At 36.8% G+C, this 21,800-nt stretch overlaps 1 protein-coding gene across 6 annotated transcripts; it reads left to right on the top strand.

The window, feature by feature from the left end:
• The first annotated feature begins 1,882 nt into the window (after positions 1–1,882).
• On the top strand, positions 1,883–18,321 carry hdgfl3 (HDGF like 3). 6 transcript variants are annotated; one of them, XM_072465033.1, is made up of 6 exons: positions 1,895–2,310; positions 3,647–3,723; positions 5,098–5,236; positions 14,456–14,620; positions 15,522–15,627; positions 18,170–18,315. In XM_072465033.1, exons 1-6 carry the CDS (start codon positions 2,092–2,094, stop codon positions 18,301–18,303), a joined length of 840 nt encoding a protein of 279 aa, XP_072321134.1. In that variant the 5' UTR covers positions 1,895–2,091; the 3' UTR covers positions 18,304–18,315. The 6 variants fall into 6 exon arrangements, with proteins under 6 accessions (XP_072321138.1, XP_072321137.1, XP_072321134.1 ...); XM_072465035.1 differs by having other exon boundaries at positions 1,900–2,310; positions 15,522–15,632; positions 18,170–18,321; XM_072465032.1 differs by having other exon boundaries at positions 1,902–2,310; positions 15,519–15,627.
• Positions 18,322–21,800: the final 3,479 nt, after the last annotated feature.

The raw sequence follows: 21,800 nt of genomic DNA, 5'->3' as shown, positions 1-21,800 counted from the left end.
ACTAATCAAATTATTGCTGCCTGTGGTTATATATTATATAACCACAGGCAGCAATTACTTGATTAGTTTAATTGATAGATGATTTTTTATGGGCTGTGGAAATAATTTAGAAAAATTATAGCATAATATTGAAAAAAAGTTTTTGGAGCTGCGAACTTAGATCAAAATTTTGAATTATGAACTATGAACTGAACTAGTTCATGTAGAAAGTGAACTTTCCCAACACTGCTCTTAATAATAGGCTTGATTTCAGGTTTGCTTATTTCAACTATCACATCAATTGATGGCAGATCAAGGGAATTTTTAGCCAGCGAATAAGCCATTTCATTACCATCCAACCCAACATGTGCAGAAACCCCCAAAAAAGGAGACCGTCACCTCCTTTCTGTCCCGGACAGAGAGAGTATCAGACAGAAGATGCTATATAGAATATCCTGTCTGCAATCAGATTTTCCAGATTTCATGCTTTGCGGTGCAGAGAGGCTGTCAGAAGCTACCACAATGTTGCGACACTGTAAAGTAGATTCAGCACATTTCATCCCTAATCGTGTCGCTTTGAGTTCCGTGTTGAAGACAGATGATCTGTTAACCTCTTCTTGACCGCTATCTCCAGGTCAGGGGTGAAAAAAGCAGCGCCTGTTCGCCCACTCTCAGGATTGTTAGATCCATGGGTATAAATCAACACATCATCTGAATGCTTATCGATGAGCTCTTGAACAATGACTTTTTAGTGTTACTTACTTACTTATAAGGCTCAACTGGGGAAAAGTTCATAAAAACTAGTGGTCACTTCTGAGGTCTGACGAATTAACTGTTTGAGGAGCAGAGGAGCCAGACTGTGGAGGATTTTGGAAACCATTCAGACTTTTTATATGTATGCAGTATGTGGTAATGATGATACAGTTACGTTTTTTGTCAAGGATTTTTTGTGCGATTCTTATGGTTTCAGTGTAGTTTTGTTTGCTTATATTTATTTTGGATGAAATGTCTCAATCACAGAGCGATTCCTTTTTAGAACAGTACCACTTCCTGTATTTTTCACATTTTATTCAGGTAAGTTACCTCAAAACAATATTGCTCGAGCAGAAGTACAAAGTAGGGATCCAAGAAGATAAAAACGCATTTGGGGAAAAAATTACTCAAGTAAGAGAAACTGTCTGGACGGGACATCTGATTTATAATTTGAAGCTTATGTAATTTGAAAGACAAAAAATTTACTAATGCACAAAATCTGGTATTTTCAAAAGATGAAATGAGAAAAACTAAATTATATCTGAAGAAGCAAGAAACACAAATGTTAAAAGCTTTATGTCGACACTGTCAGAGTATTTAGTCACTTTAGTGTCAGTGGGAATATGAGCCAAAACCTTTACTTATGTAAGAGTACTGTTTCTTCAATAAAAAATATTGCACAAGTAGGAGTAAAAGTATAGTGTCAGGAAGTTACTCCATGAAGTGCAATTTCTTTAAAAGTAAATGTGGCAGATACTCCAGTCCCCACCTCTGATCAATTAAATTCAGAGGAGGCAAGTATCAGTTACTTTTACTTGAGTACAATTTCTGGCTCCTCTACCCACCTGTGAATAAAGAGGATTAGCATTAAAATATCTTAACAGCAGTTTCCCTCTTCTATCCCCTTGAAAAAGCCTGGTAAACCTGGGAAAAATAATAATAAATAAGTAAATCCCACCAAACAAAGTATAAATCAGAAAAACTTGAATGCACTTGTCATTATTATTAGATAACATTAATACCGTTTTCTACAGCAGAGGAAAATAAGGCAACAAAAAAGTCTTTCAGCTCAATACAATATACTGTATATCTCATCAAAATGGCTGCTGGTGTGCAAAAGTCTGTATTTATTTGACGCCACAGTTGTGCATATATTAGTGAGTTTGTGTTTCAGGGGCCCCTCTCCTCAGGTGCACGAGCTGCTGCTGCTGCGGCTTCTCACTGGAGCAATTCACCATCACATTTACACCTGATTTCGTGCGTAAAAGAAAAGCCCACACGTCCAGGCTTCGTTTTCCGCTTTTTTTAAATTATTTATTTCGGTGTAAACTGCAGCAGTCTTGATATAAAAAAACATGGATGGTCAATAATTCCACCGTGACCGCTGCTGCATCCATCCCGGGCCCGCACAAGAGACGCGCAACGAAAAGCGATCCAACCTTCAACCAGACCGACCTGAAAGCGCGTTCTTTTCTCTCTCACGCAGGAGGAGACATGGCTCGACCACGACCGAGGGAATACAAGGCGGGGGATCTGGTGTTCGCCAAAATGAAAGGATACCCGCACTGGCCGGCGAGGGTGAGTCTGGAGCCGGGCTGGAGGCGCGCGGATGCGGGGAGGCTGCGCGCGGGACCGCTCCTCTCCCGCGGAGCCAGATCTCACACCGCGGTCAAAGACAAAGATGTGCGGTTTAGGCAGAGATGAGGCGGTTTGCGTTGGGAGCGCGGGCTAAAAAAGCGCACATATCATTCAGCTGTTTCCTAGGTTACCGTTCGATTCATTATTTGCATGCGGTTGTTCTTGCAATTGATGTTTCAAATGTGATTTTATGTAGGGATTTGTAAATGTGCCTGTGTATAGGTTGCAGCTTCCTGTTATGCAACATTTTGAGGACTTGTTCCCAATCAATGAGCTAATGTTTAGTTCAATTGTAAATTATATGGCAATGGTTCTTATTTTTCATTATTCTGAAATCTATAGATTGTAGCAGTTAGTTGACCTAAGGTGACCTCAGTGCACGATCCCACGTTCATTATGGATGCACTTGTTCTATAGACCAGGCTTTCGGTCACTGTGTTGAAGAGAGCGTTCATTCCCAACCTGGGGGTCTGCAGAGAGTCTTAGAAAAGAGCTCCATGTTAGATTGTGTGGATTTTAATGCAGGAATGGAATGTTAATTGCTTCTATAAGGTATTTCATGATCATTACTGTTCAATAAAACATTTATTAACCTAAAAACAATGACATTGTTCCCCTCACGACTGTAGTTTTTCGGGTAGGAGAAGGGTATTTGGGTCGGCATCTCTGCAACGTATCCACGGCTAAAATAATGGTTGGGAGCTACTGGAATTGACCCTTTAAAAGTTTGGAAACAACATCCTAAAATCCAGAATGCAGGTTGTGTTTGGAACTGAAAACCACTCAGATCGATATCAGAGCCTGGTTTGAAGAGGTTTACAATTGTATTTTATATAATTTGCACTTTATCTGATTGCAAAATCATGATTTTTAGGTTTTAATTGACAAATATAGATTATTACATCCATCTCCATGAATATAACTTTTTGCAAGTAGACGTATCTGCTCATTCGTCCAGGAGTTGTCCATGTATGGCAGAAAAGGTTTCAAAGTTAGTCAACCGGACACTGTTTTCGAACTCAAAACGGCAATATGACTTCCATCGAAAATGTATTTAAATCTGATGAAAATGGTTTGAGCTGCAACATTTAAACAGAAAAATCTGGGCAAACCCTCCAATATCACAATATACTATTCCTATTTAAAGACACTTTTATTCCAGTGATGCAAATTGTCTAATTTCCATTCAAAATATGAATCATGCACTTAATGTAACATAATAGATGTTGATCTCCATTTAACAGTACTTAGTCATTACCTTTATGATCCTTTTCAGATTGATGAGCTTCCTGAAGGAGCAGTGAAGCCTCCTGCCAACAAATATCCCATCTTCTTCTTCGGGACACATGAGACGTAAGCGGCCATAAGGCATTTTATATTTACGCCTACTCGCAATGATTGTGCTGTTTGCATGTTCACAGAAATCTAATTGTATTTTTAAAAATGTACACGATACTATTAGGCATTCAGTTAAGAGAGACAAATCAAGGGTCTCTTCACCCACTGAATCTCCCCTGTAGTTTTCCACTGCACCGGTATGAGACACTAAAGCAACAACATGCATTGAAAGAAGTGCTAAAATAAATTAAGTCACTGGCTTTTTGCATAAATTGAGCTGATGAATTTGGTATTCAAATGTTATTTTCACCCAAAGCTAGTCTACTTTGTCCATAGCTTTCTTTATCTTTATCTACAGAGTTAACAGAACTTGGACAGCTCTTTGGAGCAGTGATGGCTGTCATGATAAATGTGCTTTAGAAATGAACTTGATGTTTAATTCTACCTAAGCACCCACAGCAAAGTCAATATGTACATTTGGAATTCATTTTGACATTGGGCAGAGTTGGTTGACTTAAGTTGACCACATAAATTGTAGCACTTTTACACTTATCAACTACACTGTTAAGATAAGATAAGATAATCCTTTATTGTTCCACATGGGGAAATTTCATTGGTGCAACGCAGGTAGATACAGAGCTAGATACAGAAGAAAAGAACAGATCACATCACTTATGGGAAGTCTGAAAAACACTTTCAGTAGAAGATCTCCTATAAACAAAAACTCCCATAGACAAATAAATAAATACATAAATACCATTGCATGTGTCACGACAGCACATAGATTGCACATGAATCACAACAGTAATTGCACATATGACGGAATTGCACATGGTTAGGTCAGTATTGCGAGTGTTCAGGACTAACAGTTTTTGTTATAAAGTCTGACAGCAGCAGGAAGGAAAGACCTGCGAAACGTCTCCTTCACACAGCGAGGGTGGATCAGTCTCTCACTGAAGCTGCTCTCCAGAGCAGAGAGAGTGTCCTGCAGGGGGTGACACTCATGGTCCAGCATAGATGTGAATCTAGCCAGGACCCTCCTGTCCCCCACCTCCTGCACCGAGTCCAGAGCACAGCCCAGGACGGAGCTGGACTTCTTGATGACTCTGTCCAGCCTCTTCCTCTCCCTCTCTGTGATGCTGCTGCTCCAGCAGGCCACACCATACAGGAGGGCCGATGCCACCACAGAGTCGTAGAAGGTCTTCAGGAGTGGCCCTGTCACTCCAAAAGACCTGAGTCTCCTCAGGAGGTAGAGCCGACTCTGGTCCGAGTATCAGACACACAGTCCCGGGCTCTCACAAACTGGGGTCGGTCTGTGAGGTAGTCCAGGATCCACTCTGCCAGGTCATACTCCACACCAGTTTTATTTAAATTGTTTTTTTCCCATAGTGCCTTTCTGGGCCCAAAGGATCTGCTTCCCTACAAAGACTACAAAGACAAATTTGGCAAGTCCAACAAGAGGAAAGGCTTCAACGAGGGCCTGTGGGAGATCGAGAACAATCCTGGAGTCAAGTTCATAGGATATCAGGTCAGTCTAATGAGCCCTAGGTGCACAGACAGAGGAATGTGTGTCTGACCACCTGGAGTCTCACCCAGGTGCTCAGGGAGTTTACACCTGGAGCTACAGCAACTCGGAACATAGACAAAGCTCTCAGCTGTTATTTACAAGAAACGTCAGCGCTGCTCCTGAAACACTATGTATCTACACGACATTTATACACAACACTGTTTTATATCGCTTGCATATTAAATGTTGGTCAGATGAATAGGTTTCTAAACTTTACAGTAGTTTCTCAGAGGGGCAGTGCTTTTCATAGTGCTTTCATTAAATAGGTTCCTTACCTTGAACGTTTTGGCTATTTTACGCCATGTCTCCTTGTAAAATTTATGTTTTTAGGTTGTACAGCATTTCAGTAATACAGTTATATTTCTTCAATTTGTCAATAAACTCATCTTAGTCCACCATGTATCATTCACCAAGATCCTGGATGTGGTGCACTTTATTTATGTTTTTAGAGAGCATATTTTGAAAGAGTTATTTTGAACTCTACGTGCCTCTTTCCTATGTTTCCTGAAATAGAAGAACTACAACCTAATTTGAGTGGAGCGTAGTGTAAATACGTCCACTGGATGTTCTGATAGTTCTGATAGTTCTGATAGCTCTGATAGTTCTGATAGTTCTGATGGTTCTGATAGTTCTGATGGTTCTGATAGTTCTGATGGTTCTGATAGTTCTGATAGTTCTGATAGTTCTAATAGTTCTAATAGTTCTGATGGTTCTGATGGTTCTGATGGTTCTAATAGTTCTGATAGTTCTGATAGTTCTGATGGTTCTGATGGTTCTGATGGTTCTGATAGTTCTGATAGTTCTGATAGTTCTAATAGTTCTAATAGTTCTGATGGTTCTGATGGTTCTGATGGTTCTAATAGTTCTGATAGTTCTGATAGTTCTGATGGTTCTGATGGTTCTGATGGTTCTGATGGTTCTGATAGTTCTGATAGCTCTGATAGCTCTGATAGTTCTGATAGCTCTGATAGTTCTGATAGTTCTGATAGCTCTAATAGTTCTGATAGCTCTGATAGTTCTGATAGTTCTGATAGCTCTGATAGCTCTGATAGTTCTGATGGTTCTGATAGTTCTGATAGTTCTGAAGGTCCTGATAGTTCTGATAGTTCTGATAGTTTTGATAGTTTTGATAGTTCTGATGGTTCTGATGGTTCTGATAGTTCTGATACTTCTGATACTTCTGATAGCTCTGCTGATAGCTCTGATAGTTCTGATAGCTCTGATAGTTCTGATAGCTCTAATAGTTATGATAGCTCTAATAGTTCTGATAGTTCTGATAGTTCTGAAGGTCCTGATAGTTCTGATAGCTCTGATAGTTCTGATAGTTCTGATAGTTCTGATGGTTCTGATAGTTCTGATAGTTCTGATAGTTCTGATAGCTCTGCTGATAGCTCTGATAGTTCTGATAGCTCTGATAGTTCTGATAGCTCTGATAGTTCTGATAGTTCTGATAGCTCTGATAGTTCTGATAGTTCTGAAGGTCCTGATAGTTCTGATAGCTCTGATAGTTCTGATAGTTCTGATAGTTCTGATGGTTCTGATAGTTCTGATAGCTCTGCTGATAGCTCTGATAGTTCTGATAGCTCTGATAGTTCTGATGGTTCTGATAGTTCTGATAGCTCTGATAGTTCTGATAGTTCTGATGGTTCTGATAGTTCTGATAGTTCTGATAGCTCTGATAGTTCTGATAGTTCTGATAGTTCTGATAGCTCTGCTGATAGCTCTGATAGTTCTGATAGCTCTGATAGCTCGGCTGATAGCTCTGATAGCTCTGATAGTTCTGATGGTTCTGATAGTTCTGATAGCTCTGATAGTTCTGCTAGTTCTGATGGTTCTGATAGTTCTGATAGTTCTGATAGCTCTGCTGATAGCTCTGATAGTTCTGATAGCTCTGATAGTTCTGATGGTTCTGATAGTTCTGATAGCTCTGATAGCTCTGATAGCTCTGATGGTTCTGATAGTTCTGATAGCTCTGATAGTTCTGATAGCTCTGATAGTTCTGATAGTTCTGATAGCTCTGATAGTTCTGATAGTTCTGATGGTTCTGATAGTTCTGATAGTTCTGATAGTTCTGATAGCTCTGCTGATAGCTCTGCTGATAGCTCTGATAGTTCTGATAGCTCTGATAGTTCTGATAGCTCTGATATTTCTGATAGTTCTGATAGCTCTGATAGTTCTGATAGTTCTGATAGCTCTGATAGTTCTGATAGCTCTGATAGCTCTGATAGTTCTGATAGTTCTGATAGCTCTGATAGTTCTGATAGTTCTGATAGCTCTAATAGTTCTGATAGCTCTGATAGTTCTGATAGTTCTGATAGTTCTGATAGCTCTGATAGTTCTGATGGTTCTGATAGTTCTGATAGTTCTGAAGGTCCTGATAGTTCTGATAGTTCTGATAGTTCTGATAGCTCTGATAGCTCTGATAGTTCTGAGAGTTCTGATAGTTTTGATAGTTTTGATAGTTCTGATGGTTCTGATGGTTCTGATAGTTCTGATACTTCTGATACTTCTGATAGCTCTGCTGATAGCTCTGATAGTTTTGATAGCTCTGATAGTTCTGATAGCTCTAATAGTTCTGATAGCTCTGATAGTTCTGATAGTTCTGATAGTTCTGAAGGTCCTGATAGTTCTGATAGCTCTGATAGTTCTGATAGTTCTGATAGTTCTGATGGTTCTGATAGTTCTGATAGTTCTGATAGTTCTGATAGCTCTGCTGATAGCTCTGATAGTTCTGATAGCTCTGATAGTTCTGATAGCTCTGATAGTTCTGATAGTTCTGATAGCTCTGATAGTTCTGATAGTTCTGAAGGTCCTGATAGTTCTGATAGCTCTGATAGTTCTGATAGTTCTGATAGTTCTGATGGTTCTGATAGTTCTGATAGTTCTGATAGTTCTGATAGCTCTGCTGATAGCTCTGATAGTTCTGATAGCTCTGATAGTTCTGATGGTTCTGATAGTTCTGATAGTTCTGATAGCTCTGCTGATAGCTCTGATAGTTCTGATAGCTCTGATAGTTCTGATGGTTTTGATAGTTCTGATAGCTCTGATAGTTCTGATAGTTCTGATGGTTCTGATAGTTCTGATAGTTCTGATAGCTCTGATAGCTCTGATGGTTCTGATAGTTCTGATAGCTCTGATAGTTCTGATAGTTCTGATGGTTCTGATAGTTCTGATAGTTCTGATAGTTCTGATAGCTCTGCTGATAGCTCTGCTGATAGCTCTGATAGTTCTGATAGCTCTGATAGTTCTGATGGTTCTGATAGTTCTGATAGTTCTGATAGTTCTGATAGTTCTGATAGCTCTGATAGTTCTGATAGTTCTGATAGCTCTGCTGATAGTTCTGATAGTTCTGATAGTTCTGATAGCTCTGATAGTTCTGATAGCTCTGATAGTTCTGATAGTTCTGATAGTTCTGAAAGTTCTGATAGCTCTGATAGTTCTGATAGTTCTGATAGCTCTGATAGTTCTGATAGTTCTGATAGTTCTGATAGTTCTGATAGCTCTGATAGTTCTGATAGTTCTGATAGTTCTGATAGCTCTGCTGATAGCTCTGATAGTTCTGATAGTTCTGATAGCTCTGCTGATAGCTCTGATAGTTCTGATAGCTCTGATAGTTCTGATAGTTCTGATAGTTCTGATAGCTCTGCTGATAGCTCTGCTGATAGCTCTGATAGTTCTGATAGCTCTGATAGTTCTGATGGTTCTGATAGTTCTGATAGTTCTGATAGTTCTGATAGTTCTGATAGCTCTGATAGTTCTGATAGTTCTGATAGCTCTGCTGATAGTTCTGATAGTTCTGATAGTTCTGATAGCTCTGATAGTTCTGATAGTTCTGATAGTTCTGAAAGTTCTGATAGCTCTGATAGTTCTGATAGTTCTGATAGCTCTGATAGTTCTGATAGTTCTGATAGTTCTGATAGTTCTGATAGCTCTGATAGTTCTGATAGTTCTGATAGTTCTGATAGCTCTGCTGATAGCTCTGATAGTTCTGATAGTTCTGATAGCTCTGCTGATAGCTCTGATAGTTCTGATAGTTCTGATAGTTCTGATAGTTCTGATAGTTCTGATAGCTCTGATAGTTCTGATAGTTCTGATAGCTCTGATAGTTCTGATAGTTCTGATAGTTCTGATAGTTCTGATAGTTCTGATAGTTCTGATAGCTCTGATAGTTCTAATAGTTCTGATAGCTCTGATAGTTCTGATAGCTCTGATAGTTCTGATAGCTCTGATAGTTCTGATAGTTCTGATAGTTCTGAAAGTTCTGATAGCTCTGATAGTTCTGATAGTTCTGATAGCTCTGATAGTTCTGATAGTTCTGATAGCTCTGCTGATAGCTCTGATAGTTCTGATAGTTCTGATAGTTCTGATAGTTCTGATAGTTCTGATAGCTCTGATAGTTCTGATAGTTCTGATAGTTCTGATAGTTCTGATAGTTCTGATAGTTCTGATAGCTCTGATAGTTCTGATAGTTCTGATAGCTCTGATAGTTCTGATAGTTCTGATAGTTCTGATAGTTCTGATACTATGCTGTGCTTATGCGCTGTTACGTGAAACCAAATATGATTATCTAATATAGCAGGGCTGCAACTAATTAGTATGATTATATTACATATTACCGATTATTTTAGTAATCAGCGATTATTAAGTAGCACAGAACAAAATCACATTCAAATCACTAACAAGTAAGAGTTCCACCTAAAATCTTTTTAACCAACTAAAGATTAAATTATGGTGACTGAAGGCTTTAAGATAGATATTATTTTTTTTCTGAATTAAATAAATGATTGATTAAAATCAGAAATAGTATATTTTGATTTAATAATGTCTTTGTATAGAAAACATATTTTGGCATGTGTTTAATAGTGTAGAGTCTGTGATTATAATCAAAATATGATTATTTGATATAGTTGAAGTAGTGATAACTCGTAGCAGGTCACAAGTCGTGCCATTATTCATTCTCTCCCCAAACACGGCTCTGAAGCTCTGAAGTCTGATGGAAACTCTGACCACTGTGTCAGTAAAACACACTGACCAGAGCTTTGATCAAACCAATAAACATTCTGCACTTATGACCATCATCTGTCACCCCACAGAAAGAAAACTTTAAATAGAGATGTTTTTCCCATAGCATCTCACACTTGAACAGATATATGAAATACACAGATATATGAAATACACAGATGTATGAAATACACAGATATATGAAATACACAGATATATGAAATACACAGATATATGAAATACACAGATATATGAAATACACAGATGTATGAAATACACAGATATATGAAATACACAGATATATGACATACACAGATATATGAAATACACAGATATATGACATACACAGATATATGAAATACACAGATATATGAAATACACAGATATATGACATACACAGATATATGAAATACACAGATATATGACATACACAGATATATGAAATACACAGATATATGAAATACACAGATATATGAAATACACAGATATATGACATACACAGATATATGACATACACAGATATATGACATACACAGATATATGAAATACACAGATATATGAAATACACAGATATATGAAATACAAAGATATATGAAATACACAGATATACACAGATATATGAAATACACAGATATATGACATACACAGATATATGACATACACAGATATATGACATACACAGATATATGAAAGACACAGATATATGAAATACACAGATATATGAAATACACAGATATATGAAATACACAGATATATCACATACACAGATATATGAAATACACAGATATATCACATACACAGATATATGAAATACACAGATATATGAAATACACAGATATATGACATACACAGATATATGAAATACACAGATATATGACATACACAGATATATGAAATACACAGATATATGAAATACACAGATATATGAAATACACAGATATATGAAATACACAGATATATGAAATACACAGATATATGAAATACACAGATGTATGAAATACACAGATATATGAAATACACAGATATATGACATACACAGATATATGAAATACACAGATATATGACATACACAGATATATGAAATACACAGATATATGAAATACACAGATATATGACATACACAGATATATGAAATACACAGATATATGACATACACAGATATATGAAATACACAGATATATGAAATACACAGATATATGAAATACACAGATATATGAAATACACAGATATATGACATACACAGATATATGACATACACAGATATATGACATACACAGATATATGAAATACACAGATATATGAAATACAAAGATATATGAAATACACAGATATATGAAATACACAGATATATGACATACACAGATATATGACATACACAGATATATGACATACACAGATATATGAAAGACACAGATATATGAAATACACAGATATATGAAATACACAGATATATGAAATACACAGATATATGACATACACAGATATATGAAATACACAGATATATGACATACACATATATATGAAATACACAGATATATGAAATACACAGATATATGAAATACACAGATATATGACATACACAGATATATGAAATACACAGATATATGAAATACACAGATATACACAGATATATGAAATACACAGATATATGACATACACAGATATATGACATACACAGATATATGACATACACAGATATATGAAAGACACAGATATATGAAATACACAGATATATGAAATACACAGATATATGAAATACACAGATATATCACATACACAGATATATGAAATACACAGATATATGACATACACAGATATATGAAATACACAGATATATGAAATACACAGATATGTGAAATACACAGATATATGACATACACAGATATATGAAAGACACAGATATATGACATACACAGATATATGAAATACACAGATATATGAAATACACAGATATATGAAATACACAGATATATGAAATACACAGATATATGAAATACACAGATATATGAAATACACAGATGTATGAAATACACAGATATATGAAATACACAGATATATGACATACACAGATATATGAAATACACAGATATATGACATACACAGATATATGAAATACACAGATATATGACATACACAGATATATGAAATACACAGATATATGAAATACACAGATATATGAAATACACAGATATATGAAATACACAGATATATGAAATACACAGATATATGACATACACAGATATATGACATACACAGATATATGAAATACACAGATATATGAAATACACAGATATATGAAATACAAAGATATATGAAATACACAGATATACACAGATATATGAAATACACAGATATATGACATACACAGATATATGACATACACAGATATATGACATACACAGATATATGAAAGACACAGATATATGAAATACACAGATATATGAAATACACAGATATATGAAATACACAGATATATGACATACACAGATATATGAAATACACAGATATATGACATACACAGATATATGAAATACACAGATATATGAAATACACAGATATATGAAATACACAGATATATGACATACACAGATATATGAAATACACAGATATATGACATACACAGATATATGAAATACACAGATATATGAAATACACAGATATATGAAATACACAGATATATGAAATACACAGATATATGAAATACACAGATGTATGACATACACAGATATATGAAATACACAGATATATGACATACACAGATATATGACATACACAGATATATGACATACACAGATATATGAAATACACAGATATATGAAATACACAGATATATGAAATACAAAGATATATGAAATACACAGATATACACAGATATATGAAATACACAGATATATGAAATACACAGATATATGAAATACACAGATATATGACATACACAGATATATGACATACACAGATATATGAAATACACAGATATATGAAATACACAGATATATGACATACACAGATATATGAAATACACAGATATATGAAATATACAGATATACACAGATATATGAAATACACAGATATATGAAATACACAGATATATGACATACACAGATATATGACATACACAGATATATGACATACACAGATATATGAAATACACAGATATATGAAATACACAGATATATGAAATACACAGATATATGAAATACACAGATATATGAAATACACAGATATATGACATACACAGATATATGAAATACACAGATATATGAAATACACAGATATATGAAATACACAGATATATGAAATACACAGATATATGAAATACACAGATATATGAAATACACAGATATATGAAATACACAGATATACACAGATATATGAAATACACAGATATATGAAATACACAGATATATGAAATACACAGATATATGACATACACAGATATATGAAATACACAGATATATGAAATACACAGATATATGAAATACACAGATATATGAAATACACAGATATATGAAATACACAGATATACACAGATATATGAAATACACAGATATATGAAATACACAGATATATGACATACACAGATATATGAAATACACAGATATATGAAATACACAGATATATGACATACACAGATATATGAAATACACAGATATATGAAATACACAGATATACACAGATATATGAAATACACAGATATATGAAATACACAGATATATGAAATACACAGATATATGAAATACACAGATATACACAGATATATGAAATACACAGATATATGAAATACACAGATATATGAAATACACAGATATATGACATACACAGATATATGAAATACACAGATATATGAAATACACAGATATATGAAATACACAGATATACACAGATATACACAGATATATGAAATACACAGATATATGAAATACACAGATATATGACATACACAGATATATGAAATACACAGATATATGAAATACACAGATATATGACATACACAGATATATGAAATACACAGATATATGAAATACACAGATATATGAAATACACAGATATATGACATACACAGATATATGAAATACACAGATATATGAAATACACAGATATATGACATACACAGATATATGAAATACACAGATATATGAAATACACAGATATATGAAATACACAGTTCTGCTCACACAGGTGATGCAGAGTTCATCCGAGGCAGAGGACGCAGGAAACACCGCAGAGGGCAGCAGTGAGGGAGAGGAGGGGGAGGAAGGCGACTCTGTGGAGGAGGAAGAAGACGCAGAGAAGATCCCGGTTGATAAGAGCGGGTCCAAGCGGAAAAAGACCGGCTCTGCTAAGGTACGCTTACGTTACATCACACTGAAGAATAAACAGCAGATTCTACCATAGAAACCAGACCTGCTCCAGCTAAGCTTCAAAGTTCAAGGCTTAAAGAATGTTGTGGTGCCACGTGAACGCAACCTACACTGTTTAATAGGGCTGCAACGATTAATTGACAGAAGTCAAGAAGACAGTGGAATTATTAAATAAAAATGTCAAATGTCAACGTCACCTGATTTTCATCAATAATATACTTAATTTATACATATTTTCTTTTTAGAATCCTCCAAAGTTTAACCATTATTTGGTTGATAATGTATTTAATAAGACTAATTGTTTGACTCAACTGCTAAAATAATGAGTTGGTTACAGCTGTAGTGTTTATTGATAGCATATAATATTTGATCACCTAAAAGCTAACTCTGAATGTAGAGTCACTGGGATTGGCTGATGCTGAGCGGGGTTAACAGCTGATGTGTTGCTGTCTAATAAAGACCAATGTGAACTCCTTCTAACTAAGTTACCTCGTCTGCACATCTGTATTATCACTGACTCGTCCTCATTAGTGCTGTGAGTCCCTGCTTCTGTGCGCTCCCTGGTGCACTGCAGAATACTGTACTGTCCAAAAACCCTCACATCTCACTCCTCTCCTAGCAACCACTGTTGCCAGGCAACTGGGCTCCATCATACTCTGCACATGTGGTGCATTCAGGGATCTGCGGAGCATTCACGGACCTGTGCTACATTCAGGGGCAAATGGGGCAAACTGTGCTTTAATATGAGTCAATGTTTGAGGTGGTGTTGCTTTTGCAGATCTGTAATGACTCTGTTTACACACGCATAGTTCACATTTAAGTCTTAACTCATAGTTTTAATCCTGTTTTGTGCCACTGCTGTGTTCTTACTTTGACGTCAGAAGTCGGAGCAGTCGCGGCTCTCAGAGGAGGACGAGAAAGATGGAAAAGAGGAGGAGCAGAAGAGTGATTCTGACGGAGAACAAGACAACGACCTTCAAAACTCTGACAGTAAGGTACGCTGCATGTTCACAGAGGCTTTAGTGACTGTAAAGTACGCTGCATGTTCACAGAGGCTTTAGTGACTGTAAAGTACGCTGCATGTTCACAGAGGCTTTAGTGACTGTAAGGTACGCTGCATGTTCACAGAGGCTTTAGTGACTGTAAAGTACGCTGCATGTTCACAGAGGCTTTAGTGACTGTAAAGTACGCTGCATGTTCACAGAGGCTTTAGTGACTGTAAAGTACGCTGCATGTTCACAGAGGCTTTAGTGACTGTAAAGTACGCTGCATGTTCACAGAGGCTTTAGTGACTGTAAAGTACGCTGCATGTTCACAGAGGCTTTAGTGACTGTAAAGTACGCTGCATGTTCACAGAGGCTTTAGTGACTGTAAAGTACGCTGCATGTTCACAGAGGCTTTAGTGACTGTAAAGTACGCTGCATGTTCACAGAGGCTTTAGTGACTGTAAAGTACGCTGCATGTTCACAGAGGCTTTAGTGACTGTAAAGTACGCTGCATGTTCACAGAGGCTTTAGTGACTGTAAAGTACGCTGCATGTTCACAGAGGCTTTAGTGACTGTAAAGTACGCTGCATGTTCACAGAGGCTTTAGTGACTGTAAAGTACGCTGCATGTTCACAGAGGCTTTAGTGACTGTAAAGTACGCTGCATGTTCACAGAGGCTTTAGTGACTGTAAAGTACGCTGCATGTTCACAGAGGCTTTAGTGACTGTAAGGTACGCTGCATGTTCACAGAGGCTTTAGTGACTGTAAAGTACGCTGCGTGTTCACAGAGGCTTTAGTGACTGTAAAGTACGCTGCGTGTTCACAGAGGCTTTAGTGACTGTAAAGTACGCTGCATGTTCACAGAGGTTTAGTGACTGTAAAGTACGTTGCATGTTCACAGAGGCTTTAGTGACTGTAAAGTACGCTGCATGTTCACAGAGGCTTTAGTGACTGTAAAGTACGCTGCATGTTCACAGAGGCTTTAGTGACTGTAAAGTACGCTGCATGTTCACAGAGGCTTTAGTGACTGTAAGGTACGCTGCATGTTCACAGAGGCTTTAGTGACTGTAAAGTACGCTGCATGTTCACAGAGGTTTAGTGACTGTAAAGTACGTTGCATGTTCACAGAGGCTTTAGTGACTGTAAAGTACGCTGCATGTTCACAGAGGCTTTAGTGACTGTAAAGTACGCTGCATGTTCACAGAGGCTTTAGTGACTGTAAAGTACGCTGCATGTTCACAGAGGCTTTAGTGACTGTAAGGTACGCTGCATGTTCACAGAGGCTTTAGTGACTGTAAAGTACGCTGCATGTTCACAGAGGCTTTAGTGACTGTAAAGTACGCTGCATGTTCACAGAGGCTTCAGTGACTGTAAAGTACGCTGCATGTTCACAGAGGCTTCAGTGACTGTAAGGTACGCTGCATGTTCACAGAGGCTTTAGTGACTGTAAAGTACGTTGCATGTTCACAGAGGCTTTAGTGACTGTAAAGTACGCTGCATGTTCACAGAGGCTTTAGTGACTGTAAAGTACGCTGCATGTTCACAGAGGCTTCAGTGACTGTAAAGTACGCTGCATGTTCACAGAGGCTTTAGTGACTGTAAAGTACGCTGCATGTTCACAGAGGCTTTAGTGACTGTAAAGTACGCTGCATGTTCACAGAGGCTTTAGTGACTGTAAAGTACGCTGCATGTTCACAGAGGCTTTAGTGACTGTAAGGTACGCTGCATGTTCACAGAGGCTTTAGTGACTGTAAAGTACGCTGCATGTTCACAGAGGCTTTAGTGACTGTAAAGTACGCTGCATGTTCACAGAGGCTTTAGTGACTGTAAAGTACGCTGCATGTTCACAGAGGCTTTAGTGACTGTAAAGTACGCTGCATGTTCACAGAGGCTTTAGTGACTGTAAAGTACGCTGCATGTTCACAGAGGCTTTAGTGACTGTAAAGTACGCTGCATGTTCACAGAGGCTTTAGTGACTGTAAAGTACGCTGCATGTTCACAGAGGCTTTAGTGACTGTAAAGTACGCTGCATGTTCACAGAGGCTTTAGTGACTGTAAAGTACGCTGCATGTTCACAGAGGCTTTAGTGACTGTAAAGTACGCTGCATGTTCACAGAGGCTTTAGTGACTGTAAAGTACGCTGCATGTTCACAGAGGCTTTAGTGACTGTAAAGTACGCTGCATGTTCACAGAGGCTTTAGTGACTGTAAAGTACGCTGCATGTTCACAGAGGCTTTAGTGACTGTAAAGTACGCTGCATGTTCACAGAGGCTTTAGTGACTGTAAAGTACGCTGCATGTTCACAGAGGCTTTAGTGACTGTAAAGTACGCTGCATGTTCACAGAGGCTTTAGTGACTGTAAAGTACGTTGCATGTTCACAGAGGCTTTAGTGACTGTAAAGTACGCTGCATGTTCACAGAGGCTTTAGTGACTGTAAAGTACGCTGCATGTTCACAGAGGCTTTAGTGACTGTAAAGTACGCTGCATGTTCACAGAGGTTCTGGTGTAAAGTCCTCACTGTTCATGTGTGATTTGTCTTCATCAGAACCAGATGCTCTCATAGGAACATTAGGCAAAAGCCTAAGAAGACTCAAACTCTGTGTAGCTCAGTGGCCCCTGCATCACTGTCTTCACCTCCATTTGTTCAATTTGGACTTGTTTATGTCTAACATCAGGTGAGCGCTCATTCTGTCACTCAAAACCAGGGGTAAGACATTAAATTAAAATACATTTATTTTTTATACTGTTTTGTTGTAGTCTTTCTCAATGAAAGTCAGTGTTGGTAAATTGTTTGGATATTTGTTGCTGCAGTTTTTCATAAAGACCTAATACTTTAAATATTACTGTTTTATTTAGTCATTCAGTTGTTTGTGCCAAATCTCAAAGTAATGTAGCCGTAATGAAAAGGCAAAAGTACTGACGCTACTGTCAATTGATTATAAAATATGACCTAGTCCTGTTAGCTTAGCATTTGTTTTTGTTTGGGTAAATAGCCTAGGGAGCCACTCATTGGATAGGTTAAAAATACCTGCCTTTGACACTGGATTTATGAGCTTCTATAGAGAATCTATTGCCTGTGTAATTTCTCTGTTTTCAACCTTTAAAATGAATGTATTACCAAAAGCCTTTTTCATGTGAGAATTCATTTCTGTTCTTATCTGCATTTGTGTCAATGAGTTTAAAGTTGTAAACTTGGAATCCAGGCAGTTCATTCAGATGCACGAATCTTGAGTGGGTGGTGACATCACCAGCCCACTATTGGCCCAGTTTATATTCTACATTATGATATTTCATCGTTTGATGTTTTAATTCAAATATTTGTAATTCCACCAATTTACCAGGTGTAAGCTAAGTCATTTGTCTCACTCCACACAGTGTAAATATCATGAGTATTTGTACTGGTCCGTACACAATAACTATTGTACCAGTCACTTTATGTGTCCACAGCATTGATGAGACTCCATAGACATTCATTCCTATATTTCCTATATACTCTACTACAGTCTATTATATATGTTGGTTATTGCAATGTACTCATCACTCTAGATGTAGCTTGAATTGTTTTGATATCTATGGGAAGGTCTTATGGAAATGACGTACTCTTTTATATAACCGAATGAAGCTCGATATAAGTGTTGTGCACAAGCAGGTTACACAGTGTACTTCAGTATTACCCTGGAGACTACTGTCCATTGTAGAGGATAGAGCAGTTGTACTTGGGACTGCTGTAGAAAACAGATCATGTCATGAAGAAAAGCACCTGTGTGTCTGTGAGATACATTATCTGTATATTTCAAACCCTTTTAGAGGCTCTGCTGCAGTGCAGACATTGGACAGTAGAGGTCACTGCAGTCTATGAGTCTGCTCTATTTGAAAACTCATTGACTTGACCTTGCTGTAAGACACTGTTCATGATATGGAAGTGAAATTAGAAATTAAATGCATTTCAGGGCCGTGTTTGGCATGTTTTAATCTGGATCCCTTTAATCATTGACGATAATTGTAACACTATCTCAAATAAATTCTAAATATTTTTAAATAGTCTCTGCTATGGAACATGTGTAAGCACTTGTATATTTAATAAAGATTACATTAAATCAAACAAATGATTGCTTAAATAGCCAAATGTGCTAACAAGGATGAGAATCTGATCGCAGCCTGGCCCTCTGCCACTTGCCTGAATTCAAAATATGGCCCCCAGTGAAAAAATAATAATTGCCCACCCATGCCCTAATCATACAAACAAATGACCAAGAAGCCACACATCTATTTGTGCTCTAGTTAAGCACTTTGTAGCATTACCTTTTGCTATCAATGTGCCTGCAAGAATCAGTAAAAAAACATCTAATTTCTCCCTGAGGCAGCTACATGTAACATGGGATGTGACACTTGCTCTTCGATGTTTGTCTAGTGCATTATTTTACAAGTACCCACCATGTTTTTGGTGAAAATGTCCTTCATTTTTAAACATATCGCAGAAGAACAGTGTGGTGTTACATTTAAAACTTGATTTCTTGTCTATTATGGCGTCTCTACTTGACCTTTGGTTGTTACATCAAAAACCTGAATATAAAACATAATGGAATAACATATTGTATTTATAATAACAAGCATCTAAATCAAGTCTTTATTTATTCATGGTTGATTATGAAACATGTTATGCATTTTTAAAATTTGTATTCAATGTAAACTGATTTTGATGTTTATGTATGAGACTTTTACAAAATAAAATAATGGGAATGCATTTTGGGAGACTTTATTATTTGTTTGTTGTGCTCCTGTTCGCAAATACAGACTTTTAAATGGTAAAAAATATTCCCTAGATTCAGCATTTTTTATTATTTATTATTTTTACAATTTGAAGTCCTTTTATGTCCAGTCCATTTATGCCATTACAGATTTTGAGCACAATTTGCTAAACTAATGCAGTATGTATGCAGTATTTGAGTTGTCCAAATAATAACTGTTTACGCAGATGCTTTATTTATTACAACAATTGATGCGGTGCCTTAATAACACACAAACGCACACATACAGGGGAGAAACCATACTCGTGTGAGACCTGTGTGCACCTGTGTCTCCTACATACACTGTTTCATAATGCCTTTCTGTTGGTTTTTACAGACCTCCAGATTGGTTCAAATGTCAGGTTGCACCGATTAATCGACTAATCGTGACTAGTCAACTATAAAAAATAATCATAATCATTATTTGGACTTTGTTTCCAAACCAGGGGTATGGGGACGCCTGCAGGTACATTTTAGATTTTAAAGAAGGTAAAAATATTTGAATCAACATTATCTTTGTAGCTGCCTACATTTTGCCTAGTGTTTTGGAGGATTTGGGACATTACTATCATTAAAACAAAAACATAGGCTAAAATATAAATAATGATATAATATATGATAATTTAGGCTAACTATAAATATTTAGTTGCCCAGCAACCGAGTTGAGGGATACTTGAAGTGCGAGACAAAAGGGGTACTCGAGGCAAAAAAAGGTGGGAAACACTGCTCAAGCGCATTGAAAAATACCTTTTATTACAAAAACAGTGGCATTATTAAAACAGAAATAGATATGAACAATTTCAGATTTATTTTTGAATGAAATATATACTTTATTTGTAAATAGTCTCTATCAGCCTCAATATTTATATCTTTGTTTGGTTGAGAAAGTATTTCAATAGTCTCATTGTAGAAATAATTATTTGGTTAGTCGATTAATTAAAATGTTTATTGCTGATCAGTCAACTGCTAAAAAAATCGTGTAGTCCTAATTATTTCTATTATTTATTGTGTGGCTCCTTACAGTTTGTCTAAGTCTGAGCATGAATTTAAAATATTTTCCAACAAAAACATTGTTGTAAATGTGCTTGTGTCACAAAAAAGTCTGACTAGAAAGTACCAGACCAGGAGTAAAAAAGTCTCCAAAGTGTGGCCCCGGGCCCTGGTTCCAACTCTGCGCCAATGTGCTTCAAAAGGAGACGGGAACTAAAAAAAAAAGAATACCAGGAAGTAAAAAAGGTTCCTACAGTGGGAAAACCATGGATCTATTATATTATGGGACCCCCCCCCCCCCCTATTACGTCAACGTACAAGCCGCCCGTAGCCCCGCCCCCGCCCCGCCCTCATTACGAGCTCGTGCATATTCAGCGTGGAGCGCTTCGTTTTCAGCGC

The sequence above is a fragment of the Eucyclogobius newberryi genome, unplaced genomic scaffold, assembly GCF_026437365.1.
Source record: "Eucyclogobius newberryi isolate DKJ021-1_F unplaced genomic scaffold, fEucNew1.0.hap1 SCAF_5, whole genome shotgun sequence".
Taxonomy (NCBI): domain Eukaryota; kingdom Metazoa; phylum Chordata; class Actinopteri; order Gobiiformes; family Gobiidae; genus Eucyclogobius; species Eucyclogobius newberryi.
Note: the sequence above shows the minus strand (reverse complement) of the source record. Positions and strands in the feature narration are given on the sequence as shown.

What these genes read in the sequence shown, in the direction of transcription:
- hdgfl3 (XM_072465032.1), top strand. Translation starts at nt 2,092, where the DNA reads ATGGTCAATAATTCCACCGTGACCGCTGCTGCATCCATCCCGGGCCCG. An exon ending in ACCCGCACTGGCCGGCGAGG is followed by an intron (nt 2,311 to 3,646) that starts GTGAGTCTGGAG and finishes GATCCTTTTCAG; the next exon opens with ATTGATGAGCTTCCTGAAGG. An exon ending in TCAAGTTCATAGGATATCAG is followed by an intron (nt 5,237 to 14,455) that starts GTCAGTCTAATG and finishes CTGCTCACACAG; the next exon opens with GTGATGCAGAGTTCATCCGA.